At 39.2% G+C, this 25,934-nt stretch overlaps 1 protein-coding gene across 1 annotated transcript in view; it reads left to right on the top strand.

The window, feature by feature from the left end:
• daw1.S (dynein assembly factor with WDR repeat domains 1 S homeolog) overlaps nt 1-25,031 on the top strand; it is a gene marked incomplete at its 5' end in the record, with an annotated part of 40,298 nt that extends 15,267 nt beyond the window's left edge. Inside the window, 10 exon segments of the mRNA NM_001095764.1 lie at nt 1,678-1,736; nt 3,730-3,852; nt 5,286-5,385; nt 13,851-13,958; nt 17,132-17,238; nt 17,410-17,512; nt 18,878-18,992; nt 20,670-20,746; nt 24,336-24,498; nt 24,740-25,031. Of these exon segments, the coding sequence (NP_001089233.1) occupies nt 1,678-1,736; nt 3,730-3,852; nt 5,286-5,385; nt 13,851-13,958; nt 17,132-17,238; nt 17,410-17,512; nt 18,878-18,992; nt 20,670-20,746; nt 24,336-24,498; nt 24,740-24,774 (990 nt within the window). The 3' untranslated portion in view covers nt 24,775-25,031.
• Nucleotides 25,032-25,934: the final 903 nt, after the last annotated feature.

Here is a 25,934-nt window from a genome sequence, read left to right as displayed (position 1 = left end):
ATTTTATATACTGAATTTATTGTGACAGCAGCACAGAGCATGTGCAATGAGTGAGAAGAAAAGGAACTACTGGGGCATAGATCTCCCCTGCTAAAGGGCTGTGGTTGCCTTGGGCTGGTAAAGAAGACCAAAACTTAGGGGGGTTATTTACTAAAATCCGAATTTATCTCATATTTTATTAAAATAAAACCGGACCAAACTTCCATGCCCGATTTATTAACAAAAAAAACTAGATATAATCGGATAAACACGATAAAATCTAGCAAGAACCCGAATCGCTCAAATTGTTTTGACTTTTTCCTGAATTGATGAATTTTTCGGCGTCTTTTCCCAAATCATCCGTTTTTTTTTTGCATCTCATCCAACGCATCTCAAAATAAAAGCATTCATTCACTATTGAAAAAGGAGTGTGCTGATTCTTTATATATATATATATATATAATATCAAAACAGGGGGGTTGTGGGAGCACTCTAAAGGCTTTAAAGTATATATATAAGTATAATAAATGCTATTGCATATGTACCCAAAACAGGGGTTATTTTGTTACAAAGTTATGATCATAAAATTGATAAGCCAGCGTTCAATGGACATTGATTACAGGTAATGCTAAAATGCACATAAAAAATAGAACAAGTTAGGGACCGCCATTCGGGGTTTACCTTGACGTGGTATGGTGGCTTATCAATTTTATGATCATAACTTTGTAACAAAATAACCCCTATTTGGGTGCATATGCAATAGCATTTATTATACTTATATATATATATATATATATACTTTAAAGCCTTTAGAGTGCTCCCACAACCCCCCTGTTTGATATTGTATATTTAGCCGGAAGCTGTGGCATAGCTTCAGTGGTTGTAGCACCCCATACCCCCCCTTTAAACTAGTGGTGTTCCTATGCTTTTAAAATTGGGCGTTTGTTTTGGGAATATCTCTCCTTTAAAAGCCTGATTGCTGGCTGGGGAGGATTTAGCCCTCAGTGAAAAAAACAGCGTTCAATGGACATTGATTACAGGTAATGCTAAAATGCACATAAAAAATAGAACAAGTTAGGGACCGCCATTCGGGGTTTACCTTGACGTGGTATGGTGGCTTATCAATTTTATGATCATAACTTTGTAACAAAATAACCCCTATTTGGGTGCATATGCAATAGCATTTATTATACTTATATATATATATATATACTTTAAAGCCTTTAGAGTGCTCCCACAACCCCCCTGTTTGATATTATATATATATATATATATATATATATATATATATATTATATATAAAAAATTGTATTATTATTATTATTATTATTTTCTTTTTATTCTGCAGCTCTCCAGTTTTAGCTGCTTTATTGCTTGTAGGGCTTATTTACCCCTAGTAACCATGAAGCTGTCTTTTATCCAGAATTCACAGGGACCTGGGACTTTTTTAAGGTCTTTCCATAATGTTAAGCATTCCTGGACTACTTAAACTTGTTTACAATTAAAAATATATTTCACTATTCAGTATTTGTTATATGTATTTTGTAATTTTGAAAAAACATTTGTGTGTTTTTTAATTTTATTATGTTAGCTGACCTCTTGGCTTGATAGCTGCCAGGCTAAAAACTAGTTCAGCATGGGGAATGAGGAGGGTTTTTCAAATACTACATTCATCCATTATATCTATGTCTCTTACAGGTTCTCCGAGCTCACATCTTACCGCTCACAAATGTGGCTTTTAATAAGTCTGGCTCAAGGTAAGAAAATCTATAGGTGGGTGTGGGTGTTTTTAACGTTACCATCTGTAGATGGAGTATAGTACTGATACTAGAACTAAACCCTACATCTATTTTTAGAATTAAAACAGCAATGAGTATTAATGAACCAGAATTCATATTATTATTATTGGTATTCTCTGGCCCACTGCCATACTTTTACTACATTAACTCCCTGATTAGTTCATAGTTAAAATGCAAACTGACTTCATTTTAACTTTTAAGTATAGTGGTCCATAGACTGTTGTATTCTAAAACAATTTGCATTTGTTCTAATTTTATCATTGTGATCTTTGAAGCGTTGAGAATTTTACTTCTTCAGCTCTATATTTTGGCATTTAAAATATCACTGGCTTTATCAGCCAGGCAGTGATGTGAATGACAGGCTGGAAATATATTAGGAAGGTCTGAACGGAAAAAAAAAATCCAGCCTTGCCATATATTTAGGGCCTGTGTACCCACATAGAATATTGACATGGATACCCCACTAAGTTAAAAGCATTGCTTAAATATAATGAAATGTAGCTTAAAGTGGACCTGTCACCAAAAAAAATTATTCAAAATCTTATTTTATCACATTAATCAAGCAAAATGAACTTTAATTACACTATATAAATTATTTGAATCTTGTTTCCATCAGTCTGGGAATTAATAATTATAGCAAGCAGGCAGGAGCCATTTTGTGGACACTGTTATTAAGACAAGTCTTGTATCATCTCAGAATCTTGTTTGTGCACCAGAATGGGGGACCTGATGTCCATCCCCATGCCCTGGCTACACAATTAAATGGTGAAGCGAACGGGGGAATGTGTGGAGAGCAGTGACATCTAGGAAGTGCTGAATGGAAAGTGAAAGTAATTGTCTGCCCCGCCTCTATGCCATTGGCATAGAGGAGGGGCAGACAATATTTGATTGACAGCGGAGGTTTTTAAATGAGTTTACAACAGCTATGAATGCTTTAATAAAAAATAGAAATTGGATTTCATGTTTAATTTGAAAAGGACTTTTATTATACAGATTTTTGTGTCTGGGTGACGGGTCCACTTTAAAGTGGACCTGTCACACAGACATAAAAAGCTGTATAATAAATGTTCTTTTCAAATTAAACATGAAACCCAAATTATTTTTTAAGCATTTATAGCTGTTGTAAACTCATTTAAAAACCTCAGCTGTCAATCAAATATTGTCTGCCCCTCCTCTATGCCTTAGGCATAGAGGAGGGGCAGGCAATTACTTTCACTTTCCATTCAGCACTTACTAGATGTCACTACACTCCCCACATTCCCCCGTTCTCTAAACCGTTTAATTGTGTAGCCAGTGCATGGGGATGGACATCAGGTCCCCCATTCTGGTGCACAAACAAGATTCTGAGATGATACAAGGCTTGTCTTAATAACAGTGTCCACAAAATGGCTCCTGCCTGCTTGCTAAAATTACGAATTCCCAGACTGATGGAAACAAGATTCAAATAATTTTTACAGTGTAATTAAAGTTCATTTTGCTTGACTAACATGATAAATAGGTTTTGGAATTATTGTTTTGGGTGATGGGTCCCCTTTAAAAATTGAATGCATGCATGGATGTGGTTAAATGACACACCTAGGCCTTATTTTGTTAAATAGGTTAAGATTCAAAAAATGTTTTAAAAGTTATTCATTAAGTGCATAAATTGTACAACACCTATTAATGTGAATGAGGTATAGGAAGCAGAGGTGTAAGGGAGCCCTGTTCAAGTTCAAGTGGTTTTGTTCACACTGGTTGACCTTTCTTTATCTATATTGAAATCCAAAATGTCCTGATCCAAGGAAATATGTTAGATAACTCATCATGTGCCACAACCTGAAATTAATATGGACCTGCTTTTATCTTGAAAACCTGAGATGCATGCTGGGAAATTTTATTCCCTGCTTTGGCATGCAGCTAAATTTAATCCACAGGTGCAAGTAGTGTAATTTCTCTGCTTTCTATCCTTTAGTTTCATCACAGGGAGCTACGATCGGACATGCAAAGTATGGGACACAGCTTCAGGAGAAGAACTACATACCTTAGAGGGCCATCGCAATGTGGTCTATGCCATACAGTTTAATAACCCATATGGGTAAGAAGAGGTGGTTCTTTTTTGTGTGACTCATATGGGTATGTTTAGCAACAGTGAAGTTAGAGATCATCACAGTCCTCTAGAGTGAAATTCTGCCACTCTCGATTCATTTCTATGGGATTTTTAAAAGAGTATTCATCAATGGATGAAAGTGAAAGTTCATCCTTTGATAAATACGCCTTTCAAAATCCCACAGAAATGAATGGAGAGTGGTGGAATTTCACTCTAACGGACTGTGGCGATCTCTAACTTAATTTGATAAATATACCCCATAATATTTATCAATTTAAAACTGGCTTATCTCTCTATCTTCTTTGTTTTCTAAAGTCCGTGGACGTGCTGGTGCTATTATGTGCTCATGTATATTTCAAGACAGAGTAGCAAAGAAAAATAGAGGCAAGAGCAAACTTGAGCTTTGACAGCGTTATTTGCAAAAGGCTGCTTTGGCCCTGTGTGGGGTTTTGCCTATTGGGTAAAGTCAACTGTGGACACATGAACATGTGCAATCTATGCAGATTACATTTGAATTGTTCACAAGACATGGATTTCCTATGTTCTGTGCCCAGGAATGGGATCCCTTATCCGGAAACCCATAAGCCAGAGAGCATTTTATGCAAATAATTGTAACTTTTAACTATGATTCCCCTGTAATGATCTTGTACTTGATGACAACTAAGCTTCATTAAACCATATAGGTGGCAAAACTGTTGTATGTGATTTAGTTAATGTTTAGTTAATTTTTAGCAGCCTTAAAGGAAAAATATAAGGATCCTTGACATCACCATGTAAAATAAAGTATCATGGATATATTACCATAAGAGTGCTAATCCATTTTACACATTATTAATAATATATATTTAGAGGCACATTTATCAAGGGTCAAATTTCGAATTCATGTGAGTTTTTTTAAACTCCCTTAAAGGAGAAGGAAACCCTGTAGAAAAAAACCCCGTACAGGGTTTTTTTCTACAGGGTTTCCTTCTCCTTTAAACTCTCATAAATTCAAAATTTGACTAGTTGAAATTTATTAATAAAATCCAATTTTTTTAAACTTGAACAACCCAAAAACTCTAATCGAATTCAATTCAAATTTAAAAAAACTCGATTAGAGTTTTCTCCGAAAAAAAATTGAATGTCAGGAAGGCTACAAGCATCACCAAATTGATCCCTGGACCCCTCCCATTGACTTATACATTCATTTGTCAGGTTTTAGGTGGCGAATAGTCAACTTCGATTTCTTAAAGGGCCAGAGTATGATAAATCTCGAAATTCGAATAATTCACAATTCAAATTTGAGAGTTTTGACCAAAAAAAAAAATTTTTCACTTCAACCCTTAATAAATCTGCCCCTTAATGTTACGTATATATAAAATTTACAAGTTATTACGATCTTCAGCATTTGTATTTTATTTTATGCTGTCTCTCATTTGTAGAGATAAAATTGCTACTGGATCCTTTGATAAAACGTGCAAGCTGTGGAGCGCGGAGACAGGAAAATGTTATCATACTTTTAGAGGACACACCGCAGAGATTGTGAGTACTTGGTAATAATAGATCTACAAGCTGAGCTGGGTGAATACAAATAAAAAAACATTGGTATAGGATGCCTTATCCGGAAACCTGTTAGCCAGAAAGCTCTGAATTACAGAAAGGCCATCTCCCATAGATTCCATTATAATCAAATAATTCTGATTTTAAAAAATGATTTCCTTTTTCCTTGTAGTAATAAAACAGTACCTTGTACTTCTTCCCAACTAAGATATAATTAATCCTTATTGGAATCAAAACAATCCTATTGGGTTTAATTGATGTTTTAGTAGATTTAAGGTTTGAAGATCCAAATTACAGAAACATCCGTTATCCAGAAAACCCCAGGACCCGAGCATTCTGGATAACAGGTCCCATACCTGTATAGCATCAAAAATACAAAGTAAAACGGATTACTGCTGATGAATTAAAGCTTTATTTTACCAAAAAAATTTGGTAAAATAAAGCTTTAATTCATCAGCAGTAATCCGTTCAACTTTGTATTTTTGATGCCGTGAGGAAGTTCCGCTGCCAGGGAACACAAACGACGGACATGTGATTGTCCTGGACCAATCAGCACAGTACTGGTGAGAAAGCTGCCCATACCTGTATAACATTGCATTTCATGTGCTCGGTGCCTTAAGCTGATCAGTAATATGTTATGTAAGTAGGGTTGCCATTGCCACCTGTTCGGATTTGACCCGAACAGTTTGGTTTTTCTAAGGCCTGTCTGTTCGGATCTCAACTTTATGTTCGGTTTTCAGCCTTGTGAAAACCTAACAATAATCTGGCCAAATGAAAACCAATTAAATACCAAGATCACTCACCTTGACATGGCTTACGGTAGTTATTTTGAAGTGCAGTAAATTTTTTTGTTATTAAAGAAACAGAAATAAGCAAATCAATCAAAAATAAGAAATATTTTTTCTAAATGAGCATTGCTGTATTTCAGAGCTTTCTGGATAACTGATTTTTGTATAATAAATCCCATACCTAGTTAAAGGATTGGTCTTACTCATCAGGCAGAATAGATAGAGGTAGGTTTCCAGCCGTGTGGCTTTCAACTGGACATCTCAGTTTGTCTCAGCTGTCTGTTCAAAACTTTCTGTCCCATTTAAACCATTGTGAAAACTGGACAGAAATACAGCCATTTGCATATAAGTGATGTATAAACCCTGACACAGCATCATAGCTCCACAGCGTCATTGTGCCTGCCTCTGATGTCATCATGCCCACCTCCCAAGATCACTGCTCCACCCCCAATTCTATCTGCCACGCCCCTTTTGTTTGGGTTTAGCCACCGGCAAAGGTGGCAACCCTATATGTAAGTGTTTTGCGTCTCCCAGAACTGCACTTCTTCCTTGTTCTGGTCTTATTTCTTTTTGTAGTTGACCAATGAATAATCTCACAGCCAATTTATTTGTATGGGAATACTGTTGTTATCCTAAACCACAAATTGGCTACAGTTTACGTGTTACTACACTCAGGGCCACCATCAGGGGGCACAGGGGGGCCCTGCAGGTTTTTGTGTGTTAGGGGAGCCCCGCCTTGCTTCACTGTTTACGTTTAAGTCCCGGTAAAGCTGCACAGGGATTGGATGGGTAAAGTAGGAACTTCCCCTCCAGCCTATCACAGCAGCTTCACCGGGACTTAAAGGACCAGTAACATCAAAAATGTTTTTTTAAAAATTCGTTAGTATACATAGAAAAAAAACACCAAGACAAATTAAACTTTAAAAGTGCAAAGTTTTTATTAAGATATAACTTACTGAAAGTCCATTTCTGTCCCTCTTCAGAAAAGGCGATAGGGCAAAGATCCATCGTGCGGCGCTCAATTTCTCCTCCCTGGCTATCTCCTATAAGGAAGTCAGGGAGGAGAAACCGAGCTCCGCACGATCGCTTTCTGAAGAGGAGTGCAAGCAAAGTTTCGTGAAGTTATTTCTTAATAAAGACTTTCCGATTTTAACGGTTAATTTGTGTTGGTGTTTTTTTTTTTTTGGATTTTTAAAAAAACATTTTTGATGTTACTGGTCCTTTAACTTAATCGACCATGAGGGTAAAGAGAACTGAATAGGAGAAAAATAATGCGGGTACCGGAGCTACCATCCTCTCTTCTAAACTTTGACAGGGGAGGGGGCTAATCAAGTAAGTGAATATTTTTTTTTACTGATGATCAATGGCTTTTTATAACATGTGGGGGGTAGGCCATTTCTTTTTTTTTTTTTACTTGCAAGGTAGGGGTGAGATCACCAATGACCATAACTTGTGGCGGGGGGGGGGTTTGGATGCGGCGGCCCAGGCCATCAATATTTGTTTTCACTTGCAGGGGGCCCCTGATTTCCAATGACTTTTTATAACATGTCGGGGGGGGGGGGTGCTGGCCACCAATGGCTTTTTATAACTTAGGGGGGTTAATGTTTTAGCTCTGATGTCTATTTGGCGTTTTTACTGTGGGGTGGGTGAGTTATGGGGTGAGGCTTTGGAACTAGCAGGGACCAGGGGGCCCAGAAAATGTTGCCGTATAGGGCCCCGTGATTTCAGAAGGTGGTCCTGACTGCTCTGCATTGTCATTGTGGGTGGAGAGATACATTATTTAGTCCCTCTCTTCAGCCAAGTGTGTCCACATTAAGGGACAGATTTATCAAAAAATTTAAATTTCAAGCTATTTTTTGTGTACACCGACTAGGGAATAGTCCAAATTTGATTTGAATTTGAAAATTCGAATATCGAAATTTATCATGTACTGTCTCTTTTAAAATCGGTTGGTCTTTTTGAATTCGAATTTCAAGTTTTTTAAATTCGAAATTCAACCCTTGATAAATATGCCCCTTACATTTTATTATCTCAGTTAATAAGTCATAAGGCAAAGACAGTAGAGAGAAAAGATGAGACATAGTTAATTATGCAGAAATAATCATCCCTCTTTACAATGTATAAAAATAGGGGTGTGGAAGCACTCTAAAGGCTAAGTAATAGTATATTTAAGTATAATGGAAGTGCTAGTTTTAATGCACATTCCCTGGGCCCCTGTCTCAAAAGTAAGTTTACAAAACAGGGGTTTTTAGTTACAAAGTTATGATCATAAAGTTGAAAAGCCACCATACCACGTCAAGGTAAACCCCACATGGCGGTCCCTAACTTGTTTGCCTTTCGGCCATAGTATAAAAAGTCTTACTGCTGTAGGGGAGAAGAGAAATCCTTCCCCTGCTTTTCTGTCTGTGACATCATTCAGCCCAGTAACAGGCTGGAGAGCGACCTGATTGGCTGGACACCACAGTGCATCCTGGGAGGAGAGGGTGTGCCAGACTGTGAAGCTGTGTGTGTAGGCCCTGCTGGATCTGTGAGGTCTACAGGAGTGCAGAAAGAGGCTGTCTGACCCTGCCACGCTGCTTCAGAGGAGGAAAGTGCCATTGGTGAGAGTGATTCTGGAGAAGAGTTATTTGTGATTCCAATGTGATCTGCCTCTGAGAGAAAGCGCTGAGTAAATCCCTTGAAGAGAGGATTTGCCACAGGAAGACAGGCCTTGTGTAATTTTGCCTGCTACGTGGGAAGCTGCTATTTTCCAAGGGAAAAGGTACTCTGGGGAAAGGTAGCGCTACCAGGGGAATAAGAGCTCTGGGGAAAGGGACATTGCAATTTGAACTGTGTGCTTAACCCTTCCAGACAAGTGGGACTGTGATACTATAAGAACTGTGTTTGAACAGATAGTTAAAACCTAATAGGGATTTAGGTGGTGTCCCTTATATTCCCATACAGGCGTGACTTGTGTATTAGTTACTACTTTACAGTTTATATAAAGTTAAATATTGTTATCCGCAAAGTGTGTGTTTATTATTTCCTAGGGGATTCCTCTGAGGTAAGTTCCTCAGTGCTCCCTAGGTGGAGGCACTGCGCTGTGATTCCTAGTTCCCAGTACTTTTCGACTTGCAAAAGGGACTCAGGGCCCCTGAATTGCCAAGGAAGCTATTATTTAAAGGGACAGTAACCAAAATAGCGTTACATTGGAGGCACTGCTGAGATGTCGACTGGGAAGCTGGGGATGTTTGATGAAAATATGTCTGCCTTTGAAACTCCACAAAGTGTTCGCCAATGGTGTACTGCATTGGGACTTAACCCCCGAAAGGTTGCCGCTGTTGGGCCCATGGTGCCCAGAGTGAAGGAAGAATTTATTTATCAAGTTCTGGATGGGGAACAGATTTTTTACCGCCCAAGGGTGGCTGCGTCACGGCGGGATTCTGCCGGGGTCCTGTTGAATGTTCTTATAGACAGCCCCAGAGAGATAGATCGTGACCGTGTTCCCCCTGATATTGATGCTGAAAGTGAAGGGCCCTGGAAGATTGTTCTGCCTGATATGTCTGATGACGCAGATGAGTTAATTTCCCAGGGTGATGCCCTTACTACCCAGTATGCAGTGAAGGCACCAGAGAGTGTGCAGCTGAACAAGACGTTGTTTGATTCGCCAGCTGAAAAGAGTCACATAAAGAGATGTCCATCCTGTGAGAGCGTGGTCTCCAAGGGGAGTCGCCATAGTTCTGGTGGCCGGCTGGATACCCCAGAGATTGTGAGCGCGCTGGGACAACTTACTGACCAACTGACACAGCTGGCCTGGAATGGTAATTTTAAGAGACTTAAAGTGTTTTCAGGTACCAATCCTGTACCCTCAGGTGAAGAGTCCTTTGAGTGTTGGAGAGACTCCACTGTTGTGTCCGTGAGAGATTGGACTGGGCCCGAGACTACTATGAGAAGGAAGATCCTTGAAAGTCTTCGCAGCCCTGCCGTGGACGTTGTTAAGTCCTATATGGTCGGTCACCCCGATGCTACTTCGGGTGATCTGATTGAAGTCCTGGAGGTGACGTTTGGCCCTGTAGAGAGTGCTACAGAGATGCTCTATCGCTTCCACTCTACCGTCCAGAAAGAGAAGGAAGATTTGTCTGCTTATCTTGTGCGGCTAGAACAAGGCCTGAGACTGCTAGTGAGCCGTGGTGCAATTACAGACAGTGAAATGGATCCTCTGAGAATTCGCCAATTGAAGAGAGGGACCCTGAATAGTGACCCTGTTGCCATGACAATTAGAGCACACTACCAGGATAAGTTACCCCCTGGGTACATTGCTCTGATGGAGAGAGTGCGGCGAGAGGAGGCGGATGCCTATGTGAGGGTCAGACGAAGTCCCACTTCAGGGCATACAGAGAAATCCACTGCTGATGCTAAACTGTTGGAGGAAAACAAGAAGCTTCGCAAAGAGTTGGAGGAGTTAAAAGCTCAACTGTCTGAGAGAGCCAAACCCCCAGCTGAAACTAAGAGAGTTCCTACGTGTTACCGGTGTGGAAAGCTTGGCCACATCCAGCCAAACTGTCCAGTTCCTGATGAAGGTGAAACCCAATCTGCACTGTGTAAAGTACGCCGTAGGCGTAGAAGATTCCATGGGAGATGTTACAAGTGCCAAGTGATGGGTCATCAGGCCCGAAGTTGTAAGACTTACAAAATTTCCACCATACAGAAGTCTTATTATGAGCCTTCTGTCTGTGAGAGTGACTCCCCTGAAGAGGATAGGGTGTTGAGTCGAGAGAAGACTACTGTGGAGAACCCTATTGGCATGAAGGTGGCCCCTGAAACCTTTGATACCCCCGATAGATCTAAAGTACTGGGTCTGGGTGAGCGCAGGTCTCCAGGTAAGGCCAATGTTAGGGTCCCAGGTAACAATAGTGATAAAGACATTTTTGACTGTTTTGCTGTCCAGGCATGCCAGGGCATACGGCAAGCGAGGACGTTGCCGATTTGTCCAAGGGGAGAATGTAGGGGAGAAGAGAAATCCTTCCCCTGCTTTTCTGTCTGTGACATCATTCAGCCCAGTAACAGGCTGGAGAGCGACCTGATTGGCTGGACACCACAGTGCATCCTGGGAGGAGAGGGTGTGCCAGACTGTGAAGCTGTGTGTGTAGGCCCTGCTGGATCTGTGAGGTCTACAGGAGTGCAGAAAGAGGCTGTCTGACCCTGCCACGCTGCTTCAGAGGAGGAAAGTGCCATTGGTGAGAGTGATTCTGGAGAAGAGTTATTTGTGATTCCAATGTGATCTGCCTCTGAGAGAAAGCGCTGAGTAAATCCCTTGAAGAGAGGATTTGCCACAGGAAGACAGGCCTTGTGTAATTTTGCCTGCTACGTGGGAAGCTGCTATTTTCCAAGGGAAAAGGTACTCTGGGGAAAGGTAGCGCTACCAGGGGAATAAGAGCTCTGGGGAAAGGGACATTGCAATTTGAACTGTGTGCTTTTAACCCTTCCAGACAAGTGGGACTGTGATACTATAAGAACTGTGTTTGAACAGATAGTTAAAACCTAATAGGGATTTAGGTGGTGTCCCTTATATTCCCATACAGGCGTGACTTGTGTATTAGTTACTACTTTACAGTTTATATAAAGTTAAATATTGTTATCCGCAAAGTGTGTGTTTATTATTTCCTAGGGGATTCCTCTGAGGTAAGTTCCTCAGTGCTCCCTAGGTGGAGGCACTGCGCTGTGATTCCTAGTTCCCAGTACTTTTCGACTTGCAAAAGGGACTCAGGGCCCCTGAATTGCCAAGGAAGCTATTATTTAAAGGGACAGTAACCAAAATAGCGTTACACTGCATAGTAGCATTCAGTGTAATCAGTGTCTGTTGAACCTTGGTTTCAGTGAAAAGGATCTATCCTCCTCCGCCAGTATGCGGCTTTTAAGGGAGAGGCATTGTCCAACCAACGCCCATTTTTAAAAGTATAGGGCCCCATTAGTTTAAGGGGGGGTATGGGGTGCTATTATGAAAGGCTCATTATGGATAGTACATTGTGGATAGCTTTTTTTTTTATCCACAATGCAACATTTTCACCATAATTGCAGTGTAATTGTGTCTCATTACCTTCTCCTTTTAGTATATCAGCTCTTTTGCACAGAGCCTTCCTACCCTTTTATACTGGTACTGGTCATTATGTATGTAACTCTGTATATTCTTAATTCATGTGATTTCTTTGTATAAGCACATTTATTTTACAGCGTTGCGCAAGATGTTGGTGCTCTAAAAATACACGATAAAACAAAATATTGCACTTGGTTTTGCAATCAAAGACTGCATCTGTGTGACGTTTGCATGTAATTCTTGCGATGAAAGTGTAGGGCTAACTCCAGGGTACCCCTGCATCAGTGGGCAAACGTGCTCACAGTTTACTACACAAAACAGAACTGCAAGTGCAAGGAGTGTGTTTAGACACAAGTAACTTTACCTTTACACACACTGATTGCATTAATTTTCTACACAACTGCAATTGTGGCTGCAGCCCTAAATCAGCCTTGCGATTGTTTTCCCACAGATTACACAAGATAGGGACTATAGAATATATCATGTTGGAGTTTCAAGATATCCCCTTTAGAACCCCCCCCCCCCAAAAAAACGCACCCAACCTTGAGGCATCCATTTTAGAAGATGTTTGGGATGGCTGCGTCTATATATAAGAAATATAAAAAGAAACTGGGAGAGAAAATACTAAAGAACAAAACAAAATATATCAATGTGTAAAACTAAGGGGGTTATTTACTAAACTCCGAAAATGTATTAAACCCCGAGGATGGAAAAGGCCGAATCTGAAAATCCGGCATCTCAGACCTGTTGAGGTTGCATATAAGTCAATGGGAGAAGTCCCAATGTTTTTTTTGATGTGCGCTGGGTTTTGGGCAATAAAACGAAAAAATCTTGAAATTCGTTAAAAACAGATGAAAATATCAAATATAAATCGTGAAAATCTAATTTTTTCCCGGAAAGCACATTTTCGGGAAAAATGTAATAATAAATAAGCGTAAAAAATCAGAGCGGATTTGATCGGAGTTTGTAGCAGAAAATATTGAGATCAATTCAGACTTTGATAAATAACCTTCTTAATGTTTTGTACAGCAGAAAAATAATGGAGCACATTTCTAGGCCCATTTATCAAAGTCCGGAAAAATAAGTTTTTTCCCCTTATTTATCAATACATTTTCCCAAATATTTCCTGTGCAGGAAAAAAAAACAAAATTAAAAATAAAGGGATTGTACGAATTTTTCAGATTTTTCACCCGAAAACTGATTTTTTTTTTTTTCTGCATTTTTACCTGAAAACCACAAAATCTTCGGATTATTGCACGAAACCCAGCGAAGATCACGATATCTTCGGAACTTCTTCCATTGACTTATATGAAACCTCGGCAGGTCTGAGATGCCGGATTTTCGGTTTCAGACTTTTTCCATCCTCGGTGTATAATAAATCCCAAAAAATTGTGTTTTTTTCCCACCAAAAATTTGGATTTTATAGTTGAAAAAACACAAATTTTTCGGGTTTTTTGGCACCTGGTGTTTAATAAATAACACCTTTAAATTTGTGTAAAAAATACAGCATTACAAAAAAGGGCAATTATAGTATGTGGTTGGAGCTTTTTTTTAAAGAAATTTTCTGAGCTTATTCTATTTTTCAGGTTTGTTTGGCTTTCAATCCTCAAAGCACCCTTATAGCAACTGGGAGCATGGACACCACTGCTAAGCTTTGGGACATTCAGAGCGGGGAGGAAGCCCTCACTTTAAGTGTAAGTTAAAAAAAAAAGCAAGTTGTCCATTTCAATATTGTCCTGCCTAAAATGTTTAACTTTTGACTGATTTTCATTTTCTCCATAATAATAAACTGTGCCTAAGCTACACAAATTCATATTGGTGGCAAAGTAAATTCTATTTTATTAATGTTTTGTAGTAGCCCTAAAGCAGGGTGATCCATATTTATATATCCATATATATAATTCTTCATTCCCAGTATTCCAGATAATAGATCCCATTGCTGCATAATGCTATTAAGTACAGATGGGACTTATCTGTGACAATCTATCTAACTGAAGTTCACTGTGTCTGCTTGTTTGGTATTTCATCGCTGTACAGCCCTTACCTTAATCATGGGGACATTTCATTACAGATATTGATTGCAAGTCAGTAATTGTAGATTTGCAGGGTTTGGGCTTGGTGTGGAGTCCGTTTCATGAGGGAATCACCAAGAAACTATATATGGGTATAGCTTTAGCATTAGTAACATCTCTACTATGGACTGAATTCATGCAATATAGTAAAGGCATTTTAACTGAGAGTTGAGCTGCCATTTATAAAATTCCTACGGGTCCTGTGGTAAGTGGCCACCACAAAATTGTCCCAATATGCTGTGCTGAAAACTTGTAGAGAAGTCAACATCTCATTTCTTCTTTACAGTGGAATTTTCCAAATGTAACAACACTGTAATCGGTTGTTTATTTTTTGTGTGCCTTTTGCAGTACAAGTCAGGCTTAAAGGGGAACTGTCACGAAAATGAAAATGTAATATAAGCTTCATCTGAAATAAGAAACTTTCTAAATACAATCACTTAAATATTCTGCATCATTTCTGAAATAATGAAGTTTATATTCACCATCCCTCTCTCAGCATCTGTTTCTCTTCATTCTGTCTTCATGCAGGAGTTGGGTGATATTCATTGACAGTTAGATCCAATATATCTTATAGGGGGGCTCCTTTTGCCTAGAAGATGTATCAGAGCTCACTCTATTATAATCACCAGACATGTCTCTCTACATGCAGGGTTTGTGCAAAAGGCAATTATTTTGTTTGATTTTGTTTGTACTGGAATCAGTTATTTGAGTGAGCTCTAATACATCTGCTAGGAAAGGAAGCCTCCACAAAAACTCCTTCGAGTTTTTTTTAAAAATTCGATTTTCGAGATTTATCATATTCTGGCCCTTTAATTATTCAAATTCAACTATTTGCCAAATAAAACCTGCCCAATTGCTGTATAAGTCAATGGGAGAGGTCCAGTGAGCTATTTGTAGATGTTTGCAGCCTTCCTGACATTCAAGTTTTTTTCTGAGAAAAAACCCGAATCGCGTTTGATCTAATTCGATTAGAGCTTTTGTGTTGTTTAAATTTGTCCGAGTTTTTACAATTCAATTTTATAAATAAATTTCCCTAAGTCGAATTTCAAATTCAATTAAATTTAAGGGAGTTTTAAAAAAACTCACATGAATTCGAAATTCAACCCTTGATAAATGTGCCTCTAAATATCATAGACAGGTCTGGACTGAGAATTAAAATAGGCCCTGGCATTTCAGATACACAGTGGCCCAATCAGCCCACATAGAGGCCCAAACAGCCCCCACCAGCCCACTAAATACTGACTTTCTATGGCACCTTATAGCAGCCCCTCTGGCATTTGCCAGAACCCACATTGCGAGTCCGGGCCTGATCATAGGGCCCCTGCAGGGCCACCCAACACAACTCCCATTATGCCCAACTCCCCCGTACAGGTAGTAAATGGCAGAATAGTTCAGTGGGGCTGGAGGGTTCCATGTCTGACTTGTTGTCCCTGGCAGCAACAAACAACAATGAGAAAACTTGTGCCATTGATGCTGACCTTGTCCTGACTTCCACTGTTTGCAGCAGATCAAAAATTTTGGGTTGAGGAAAAAAACTTATTTGTATCTTAAAATCATTAAGACAAATGGTGAAACCTGTTAGAAAAAAGGAAAAGTATCCACTACAGGTTTGGTTCATTTCTTTTCTATATGTGCTTTTATATGTACAACTGTTTCCAAGCCAGCTAGTATGTATCTTTGCACTTTTTTTCTACTTTGAATAAACTTGAATGTTTGCTTATTTATGAAAAAATCGGAATGTAAAAAAATCAGTTGAATACAATTGTGAAAAAAACTTTGAAAAACACATTTAGGCTTAAAACCCTCAACTACCTCATTTTTAGAGTTTATAGGCTTTAAAAACTTGAATTTGTGAGTTTACAAACTCAAAAACTCTAAAATGTCTCCCATTGACTTCTAGATGAACTCGCCAGCTTTTAGATGGCAATTTTTTTACATTTGAGTTTGAGTTTTTTGATTGATAGATACCAGTTGAGTTTTTGAGAATATAATTTGAATTTGTGAGTTTTTGTGCCAAATAAATTCCAATTGTGGCAAAGATTCAAATTGGAACCTTGATAAATCACCACCTTAATCTCTAAAACACAAATTTGCATATAACTAAACCAGAGATTTTGGGAACTCTGGCTTTGTTGGGAGACAAACGTATTCTTTAAGGGGCATATTTATCAAGGGTTGAATTTCGAAATTGGAATTCAAAAAGACCAACCGAAGTTTTTTTTTTTTTTTTGGACGAATTGGTACGTTTTCGATCGAATAGGTCTGTATTCGGCCGAAGTCCACCAACTGACTCCAAATAGGTTCTAGGCATAGGCTAAAACAGCAATTCGGCAGGTTTAAGATGGCGAATGGCCGAAGTTGAATTTTTAAAGAGACCGTACATGATAAATGTCAATAATCGAATTTTTGAATTTTTTTCAAATTCGAATAGAATTTAGACTATTCCTTAGTCGAAGTACACAAAAAATAGCTTGAAATTCGAATTTTTTTCATTCAAAAATTGACCTCAACCTTTGATAAATCTGCCCCTAAGAATATTCGTTTTGGCACAAATCACTAATAGAATCTGCTATATATATTAGAAAGCAACAATGCATGGAGCAGAAAATGCATATAAGGACAAATAAAGACAACTTATGCACATTTTGGACCAATGAGACAGATATTTATGTTTTTTTGCTGCACTACTTCATGACCATAGACTATGACTTATGCAAAGCTACATATCTTCAATATATTCTGTTTTTTTTGTAGTTTCCCATTCATTGGGTAATCACTCTGCTTTATACCTTTAGGGACACGCTGCAGAAATTATCTCATTATCATTTAATACAACAGGAGACCGACTGATCACAGGCTCCTTTGATCACACAGTGTCTGTCTGGGAGATTCCTTCTGGCAGGTAAAGTATCATTATTATTATATAATGTATGTATAATTGGGACAAATATAAAAAGGATGCATGCATGAAATTAGATTGAATTCACAGAAACACATAACATGGTTGCATTGTAAATGGAAAACATAATAACAAACTTCACAGCCTAGAAATATGAATGTTTCTTGCCTGCAGGAGGATTCACACTCTCATAGGTCACCGGGGTGAGATCAGCAGTGCACAATTCAACTGGGACTGCTCCCTCATTGCCACTGCCTCCATGGATAAATCTTGCAAGGTAGATATGTTTGTGAAGATTCTCATTCATCCAGGTCATGGTATAACTGTAGAAATAAGTCATATCAACTAGACTTGCTATATATATATATATATATATATATATATATATATATATATATATATATATATATATATATATATATATATATATATATATATATATATATATATATATATATATATTATATCAGGAGTGCCCATACTTTACTAATGCGGGGTTTACTTTTAGTGATATTGTCCTATTATGAGCTACATCCATAATATCACTGTTGGCATTCTGTTCCATGGAAATATTACTTAAATAATATATTGATTTATAAGAGAATTTATATTACTATATTCAAAAAAAAATATTTCTTATGCAGCCTTAAAGGGGTTGTTCATCTTAAAATTTACTTTTAGTATGATATAGAGCAGGGATCCCCAACCTTTAGAACTCGTGAGCAACATTCAGAAGTAAGAGTTGTTCGGGAGCATGAAAAATGTCCTGGGAAGCCAAATAAGGGCTGTGAGTGGCCATTTAGTAGCCCCAATGTGGATTGTCAACCTACATTGAGGCTCTGTTTGGCAATGCACCTGGTTTTTGTGCAACCAAAACTTGCCTCCAAGCCTGGAATTGAAAAATAAGCACCTGCTTTGAGGCCACTGGGAGCAACATCCAAGAGGTTGGAGATCAACATGTTACTCACGCGTTACTGGTTGGGGATCACTAATGTAGAGAGTGATATTCTGAGACAATTTGCATTTGGTTTTCTTTTTTTATTTGTGGTTTCTGAGTTATTTAGCGTTTTATCCAGCAGCTCTCCATTTTGCAATTTCAGCAATTTGGTTGCTAGGGTCCAAATTACGCTAAGAGAGTGCCCGAATAGAAAGATGAGTAATAAAAAGTAGCAATAACAATACATTTGTAGCCTTACAGAGCATTTGTTTTTTAGATGAGGTCAGTGACCCCCATTTGAAAGCTGGAAAGAATCAGAAGAAGGAGGGAAAATAATTCAATAACTATAAAAAAAAGAAAAAAATGAAGACCAATTGAAAAGTTACCTAGAATTGGCCATTTTATAACGTACTAAAAGTTAACTTAAAGGTGAACAACCCCTTTAACAGAATAAATATCTGAATAAAAAGAATAAAACAGAAGGGTAATTTAGACAAGCTGTTTGTTGACCGTGTCTTGAGATCTACTGATCACCAGCCAAAGGTCTACTGGTAGATCCCGATCTACCTTATGGGCACCCCTGCACTATATGGATCACTAATATAACACGCATTCTTGCATCAGATCTCCATGCACAGTCCGTGTTTTGGTTGCTGGGTGGTTCAGCTTTGAGTTCCTCATGATGCAAACTTCCTTCTCTTATAGCTTTGGGATTCCCTAAATGGTAAATGTGTTGCTACTCTGACTGGACATGATGATGAGGTTCTTGATGTTACATTTGATTCAACGGGGCAGTTGGTGGCTACTGCCTCAGCGGATGGTGAGTGCATGTATATTGCTATTTTGGTTAAAGGAGAACTAAGCCTTAAAAATGAATATGGCTAAAAATGGCATATTTGATATACTGGGTGTATTGCACCAGCCTAAAGTTTCAGCTACTCAATAGCAGCAATGATCCAGGACTTCAAACTTATCACAGTGGGTCACTATCTTGGAAAGTGTCTGGGACACTCACATGCTCCGTGTAATTTCAGCAGCTGTTGAGAAGCTAAGCTTAGGGGTCATTGCAAATTATCAAGCAGAAAATGAGGTTTGTTTGTAATATAAGCTGATGCTACAAAGCTGATTATTACATTCTGATGCTAGCTGCACTCCTTTCTGTGCTGCCATGTAGTAATTATCTGTATTAATTACTAATCAGCCTTATATTGTGACATTTCTATTCTATGTTTACTGTATATTGTGAGTGGGTCCCTAAGCTCAGTAAGTGACAGCAGCACAGAGCATGTGCAGTGAATCAGTAGAAAAGAAGAAGGGGAGCTACTGGGGCATCTTTGGAGACAAAGATCTGTGTCTCCAGCCCAAGGCTGTGTTTGCCTTGGGCTGGTACAGAAGCCCAAAACATAATGTACAGCATTTCTACCTACTTCTTTAGTTAGGCTTTAGTTCTCCTTTAAAGCACTGTCTCCTTATTTCTTTAGAAGTTGTTGCTGAGCCTATTTTTAATTTAACAGGTCTTCTTACATTCTTGCTATTTGACATCAGTGTGGGGCAATGCAATACTTGCATAACTGGGCTCTTTGCTAATCTAAGCACATAGCAGCCATGTGAATGGGCTCTTGACACTTAAAGGAACAGTTACACCAAAATATGAAAGTGTCCTAAAGTAATGAAAATAAACTGTACTGTTACCCTGCACTGGGGTGTTTGCTTCAGAGACACAACTATAGTTAATATAAACAAGGTGCTGTGTAGCCATGGGGGCTGCCATTCAAGGCTGAAAAAGGAGAAAAGGCACAGGTTACACAGCAGATAACAGATAAGCTCTGTAGTATACAGTGGGATTCTTCAGAACTTATCTGTAATCTACTGTGTGTTTGGTGCTTGAATGGCTGCCCCCATGGCTACACAGCAGCTTGTTTATATAAACTATAGTAGAGTTTCTGAAGCAAACCAGTTATGCCAGTACATTATATTGTCTTTCCTTTAAAACAATTTAATTGTTAAGATGTTATGCTGGCCATAGACGCAAAGATGCGATCATTCGAATCCTCGAAAGATCGGACTTCCCCATCTCCCGACCTGCTGCTAACCATTCAGATGAAATAAATTAGTAAAAGAACAGATCAGCTGATGTTCTGCCCCTGACAGCAATCGTACGAAAGTTATATTCGAAAAAGCTGGTGACAATCTCTCACTGAAAATTGTCCAATCGGCAATACATGCAGAGAAATTATCGGCAGCCAACAAATCTTTTAACCTGTCCAATCGACCAAATGACCAATCTCCACGGGACGAAAAATGTCGGGACTCTCAACACATGGTCCGAAAATCTTACGAATCGAGGATTCGTGCGATCGGATCTTTGCACCTATGGCCAGCTTTACTGTTCCTTTAACTAGCCCCAAAGACAGCGTTAGCCAAGGAAGCACTCTTAGCAAACCCACCATAACTTTATTTTTAAGATGCAGAGCTGACTCTCTTTTTTTTGCCCCAGGAACTGCCAGAGTATACAGTGCATCTAGTAGGAAATGCTTGGCAAAGCTAGAGGGACATGAAGGAGAGATTTCTAAGGTACGTATGTTTCATTCTGTTCAAAAGATTGGGTCACTGAAAGGATTATTATCCTACTAGTTAATTGGAAAGCTTTGTGTTGTTCTTTCTCTGTGTCAGTAGTAAAGCATTAAAGACAAGCAAAGTTACCTATGAAAAAATAATAATAAAAGGCCTCTCAAAATAATGCACAGATCACCTACCTAAACATGTGTTGCCCTTCTGCAGCATCAATTAAAGATCTCCATTTTTGTCTCACAGAGCAGGCTATGGTTATTCTTGTCAATGATAATACCTGGCGCACACGGGGAACCAGTAGATCATCATTGGCCGTTCAGTGACTGCCTGTTTGTGCTGCACAGCCAATAAAAATCGAAATCACTGTGCAGATCCTTATCTATAAGTAAACATAAGCACTCTCTTCACATGTCACATAACAGGATAAGGAAGACTCTTGCTTTACCTGTCCAGCAGACAGTAATAATAAGTGTATAGCATATTCAGTCTCCTGGGCAGGTAATACCTGGGAATCCAATATAAATATCATAGGGCAGTTATAGTGCAATATTATTCACAAAGAAAGGGACATCTATTATTTATGTTGGTGTTCTAGTCTCGTGGTCTGAAATACAATAGACCCTTTTAAATTCTCCAGTACAAATCACCCTTTTTATTAACCTTCTCCTATTCAGAGCAGCATACGCCCACTCCCTTCTGATATTTTAGCTCTGTGTAGGTCTGCCAGTACACGATAATCTCGATTACAAATCTGCAGCAGGAAATTACCTTTGCTGCATGTTATAACAGTAACCCCTTATCACTGTTCTTTTAAAAAACGGTTACTCGTAGGCCTAATCTATACAGATATCAGAGGGGTGTATTGTACTGCTGAACAAACAAGAGATCGCCATTTTCTTGTTCCCTTTAATCCCCCAGTTAAAGTCTCCTAGGAATAAGAGGCAGGTGACAAATAGCCTCTTCTTCGGGTGACTAATCGCCCCGAACTGCTTCCTCGTCGGCTAGAATCTAAGGGTAAGGGCACACAGGTAGATTTGGGGAGATTTAGTAGCTCAGCGACTAATCGCCTCTTCTTAGGGGTGACAATCTTCCCCAATCTGCCTTCCCGCCAGCTATAATGAAAAATCGCCAGCGGGATGGCACTCGAAGAAGAGGCGATTAGTCGCCGGGCCACTAAATCTCCCCGAATCTGCCCGTGTGCCCTTACCCTAAATCGCCGGCGGAATGGCACTCGGAGCGCTTCATTTTCCAAAGTCTTCAAAAGTTGCCTCACTAGGAAACTTCGAGCGACTTTAGAAAACGAAGTGCTCTGAATGACATCCCGCCGGCGATTCCGATTCTAGTCGGCAGGGAGGCAGTTTGGGGAGATGAGTTGCCCGAAGAAGAGGCAATTTGTCGCCAGGTGACTAATCTCCACAAATCTTCTTGCCTGTCTCAGCCCTTAAAGGGGAAGGAAACCTAGTTGGCGCAAAAATCCTCCCGTGTGTTGCCCACCCTCCCTCCTCCCCCCTGGCCTACCCGTCCCACTGGGCAAATGCCCCTAACTTGTTACTCACCCTTCTGCACAGGTCCAGTCCAGGGAGTTCACAGACGACATCTTCCACGTGGTCTTCTTCCTGCTTTGACCGGCGCATGCGCAGTAGGAGCATTTCGCCGGTACGATCTACTGCGCATGCGTCAAAAGTACATTGTGACTTTTGGCGCATGCGCAGTAGATCCGTACCGGCGAAATGCTCCTACTGCGCATGCGCCAAAACGCCGTTCAAAGCAGGAAGAAGATCGCGTGGAAAAGATGGCGTCGGTGAACTCCCTGGACTGGACCTGCGTAGAAGGGTAAGTAACAAGTTAGGGGCATTTGCCCAGCGGGACGGGTAGGCCAGGGGGGAGGAGGGAGGGTGGGCAACACACGGGAGAGGGGGGAGGGTTTTTGCACCATCTAGGTTTCCTTCCCCTTTAAGGTGAATGTGAGGTAAAGACTAAATTATAGCAGCCGTACTGTGCATGCGTGTTCTATGGCTTGTGTGATAATATTGAGCAATAGATTATACTGTAGGAACAACTGTCTGTATTACTGATTAGCTTTCCAGTTGAGCCTAAGGGTACATTAAATATACATTTATATAGGAATATGATACATAAATAGGCCAGAGAGCTTGAAAAGACCCGTAAAAAGTGTGAAATACATCAACAGCTCTAAAACAGCCTGCTGTCTTGAAATTTGCACCCATCTCACTCTATTTCTCTTCCCCAGTAGACAGCAAGCACTTTATGGGGCAGATTTATCAAGGGTCGAATTTTGAATTTGAAATTGTACAAATCAAAGAAATAGCGCATTCGAATCGTACGATTCAAAATTTATCCCCCAAAAAAACCTTCAATTATTCAAAGTCCACCAATTGACTCCAAGTTTTAGAAGGTCCCCCATAGGCTAAAACAACAATTCGGCAGGTTTTAGATGGCGAATGGTCGAAGTCGAATGTTTAAAGAGACAGTATATGATAAATTCAATTTTTTTTTCAAATACGAATCAAATTTGGGCTATTCCCTAGTTGAAGTACACAAAAATTAGCTCGAAAATTGGAATTGTTTTAATTCGAATTTTCACTTTGACCTTTGATAAATCTGCCCCTATCTGTCAGCAAAAAGCCAATAAACACCTGCTTTTCCAGCAGGTATGGTGGGTGCTGGTTGATGAAAAAAAAATGTTCAATAATGACTGATAATATCTGACCTATCCATGTATATCTGTGTAACAATAATATCCTGACAGACACACGTCAAACCTTCCCCATGAATTTTATAATGTGACTGAAAGACCTTGCACTAGTGTCCAACACTAGGGGGGTTATTTATTAAACTCCAAATGCCAAAAACCCGAAAAATTTGTGGTTTTTTTTTGTATAAAATCTGAATTTTTAGTGGGGGTAAAACAACAAATTTTTTGGGATTTATTATACCCAGAGGATGGAAAAAGTCTGAATCTGAAAATCTGGCATCTCAGACCTGCTGAGGTTCCAAATAAGTCAATAGGCAAAGTCCCAAAAATATTTTAATCTGTGCTGGGTTTCGAGCAATAATCCAACGAATTCTTGGTTTTCGGGCAAATATCAGAAAATCCGAAACATCTGTATAATTAGTTTTTTTGTAAAAAAAAATTTCGGGAAACAAAATTTTCGGGAAAGTGTATTAATTAGGGATGTACCGAATCCAGGGTTCGGGATTCGGCCTTTTTCAGCAGGATTCAGATTCGGCGGAATCCTTCTGGCCGAACCGAATCCGAATCCTAATTTGCATATGCAAATTATGGGTGGGGAGGAAAATTGCGCGACTTTTCGTCACAAAACAAGGAAGTAAAAAATATTTTCCCCTTCCCGCCCCTAATTTGCATATGCAAATTAGGGTTCGGATTCGGTTTGGTATTCAGCCCAATCTTTTGTGGGGGGTTCGGCCGAATCCAAAAAAGTGGATTCGGTGCATCCCTAGTATTAATAAATAAGGAGAAAATATGGAGTTAAATTTGGACTTTGATAAATGGGCCTTTAGGTGTTTGTTCCCAGTAGCTTAAAGGTCTCCATTTTCTTTCCTTTCCTAGATCTGCTTTAATGCTCAGGGGAATCGCATAGTAACAGCTAGCTCAGATAAGACCTCGCGGCTCTGGGACCCACACACAGGGGAGTGCCTCCAGGTCCTCAAGGGACACACAGATGAAATCTTCTCATGTGCCTTTAACTACGAAGGCAACACTATCATTACAGGTATGTACATTAACAGATATTTGGCCTTGAGATTCCAAGAAAATGATGTAGAACATACGTGAAATACATGACTAATGATGATTGCACAAAACATGGCACCCCTTTTTGAATGGTGAGCCCCATTGTACCCTCTCTAGTACCAGTATAGCTGTTCTGAATAACCAATTTCTTCCCAGACAAACAAATTGCCTTGTTGCCAATTAATAGTTTGCAAAGTCACATTATTTCTTGTTTTTTTTAGGGAGCAAGGACAACACTTGCCGAATATGGCGTTAAATTGGATTCCTCTTACAAAGAAAGTCTCTAAGGAGTCGGAACAGCCAAAACATCATGGACATAAGGAACATAAGAAAAAAACAATCCTTTAGTTTCCTTATGCAGAGTCATAATTCAAGCAGAAGAAGGGCAATTATTGTTATTATTATTGTATTAGTCATTTATAAATGGCATTCAGGACTGCTGATGATGTGTTTGTTTTAAAGTTTTCCATTTGTTTTAGTGTAATAAAGTTTGTAATAAAAAAGAATTGGAAAGTGTGTCTGAGGATTCTCATTTATCCAGGTCATGATATACAGTATTTAGCAGAATTAAGTCAAAGTTAACTGGAAAAAATTCTAAGGCGGTTATTTATCAAAATCCAAAATTTTCTGTATTTTTTTTTATATAAAAAAAGTCAGACTAAACTAGAATACATAATTTGCCCTTATTTATCAACAAAAAAAATTGGATTGGGAATTTTTTTTCTGGATTGTTGCTCGAAAAAACCCTGAATTTTCTGCGCTTGATGCCGTAAAACCACGAAAATTTGAGTTTTCGCATGAAAAACCAGCGTCAAACTCCAAAAACTCCTAACATTATGTGAGGGTTAATACATCTTCAAATGGTTAAGGGGACATCTGCCATTAACTTTTACATGAATTTGGCAGGTTTTAGATGGCTTATTTTCAGATTTTGGAAAAAAAAAAATCACGTTTTTTTTTCATTGTCAAAACGGACAAGTAGAAGTAGCAAAGCTCTCAACACCCCAAAGCTTAGGATAGTGCTGTTTATAGAATAAGTAAAAGGATTATACACAGGGCTGCCATAAGGGGGTCACGGGGTACTGCTGTACTGGGCCCAGGCCTTAAGGGGGCCTGGCAGTGCTGCACTTTACGAAATAGACGGACCTCCCTTAACAGTGCCGAAGCCATGCCGCCTCTTCCGAGGTCCCAAAAAGCCAAAGTTGAAGTCCCGAATCTGTGAAAAGACCCCAAGTCACGAAAGGAGCCGAAGTTGAAGTCAGTTTTACTGAACACCAATGTGTGGTTTTTTTTTTTGGTTTTTTTTTAACCTCTAGCCACCAGTGTATTATTTTAATACTCTATAGACCCCTGCCGCCAATGTTTTTTTTTTAATAGTATTCTCTGGAGCCCTATTATTTTTTGTGACTTGTAATG

The sequence above is a fragment of the Xenopus laevis genome, chromosome 5S, assembly GCF_017654675.1.
Source record: "Xenopus laevis strain J_2021 chromosome 5S, Xenopus_laevis_v10.1, whole genome shotgun sequence".
Taxonomy (NCBI): Eukaryota; Metazoa; Chordata; class Amphibia; order Anura; family Pipidae; genus Xenopus; species Xenopus laevis.
The sequence above is the reverse complement of the archived record's forward strand: the minus strand, read 5'-3'. Positions and strand labels throughout refer to the sequence as shown.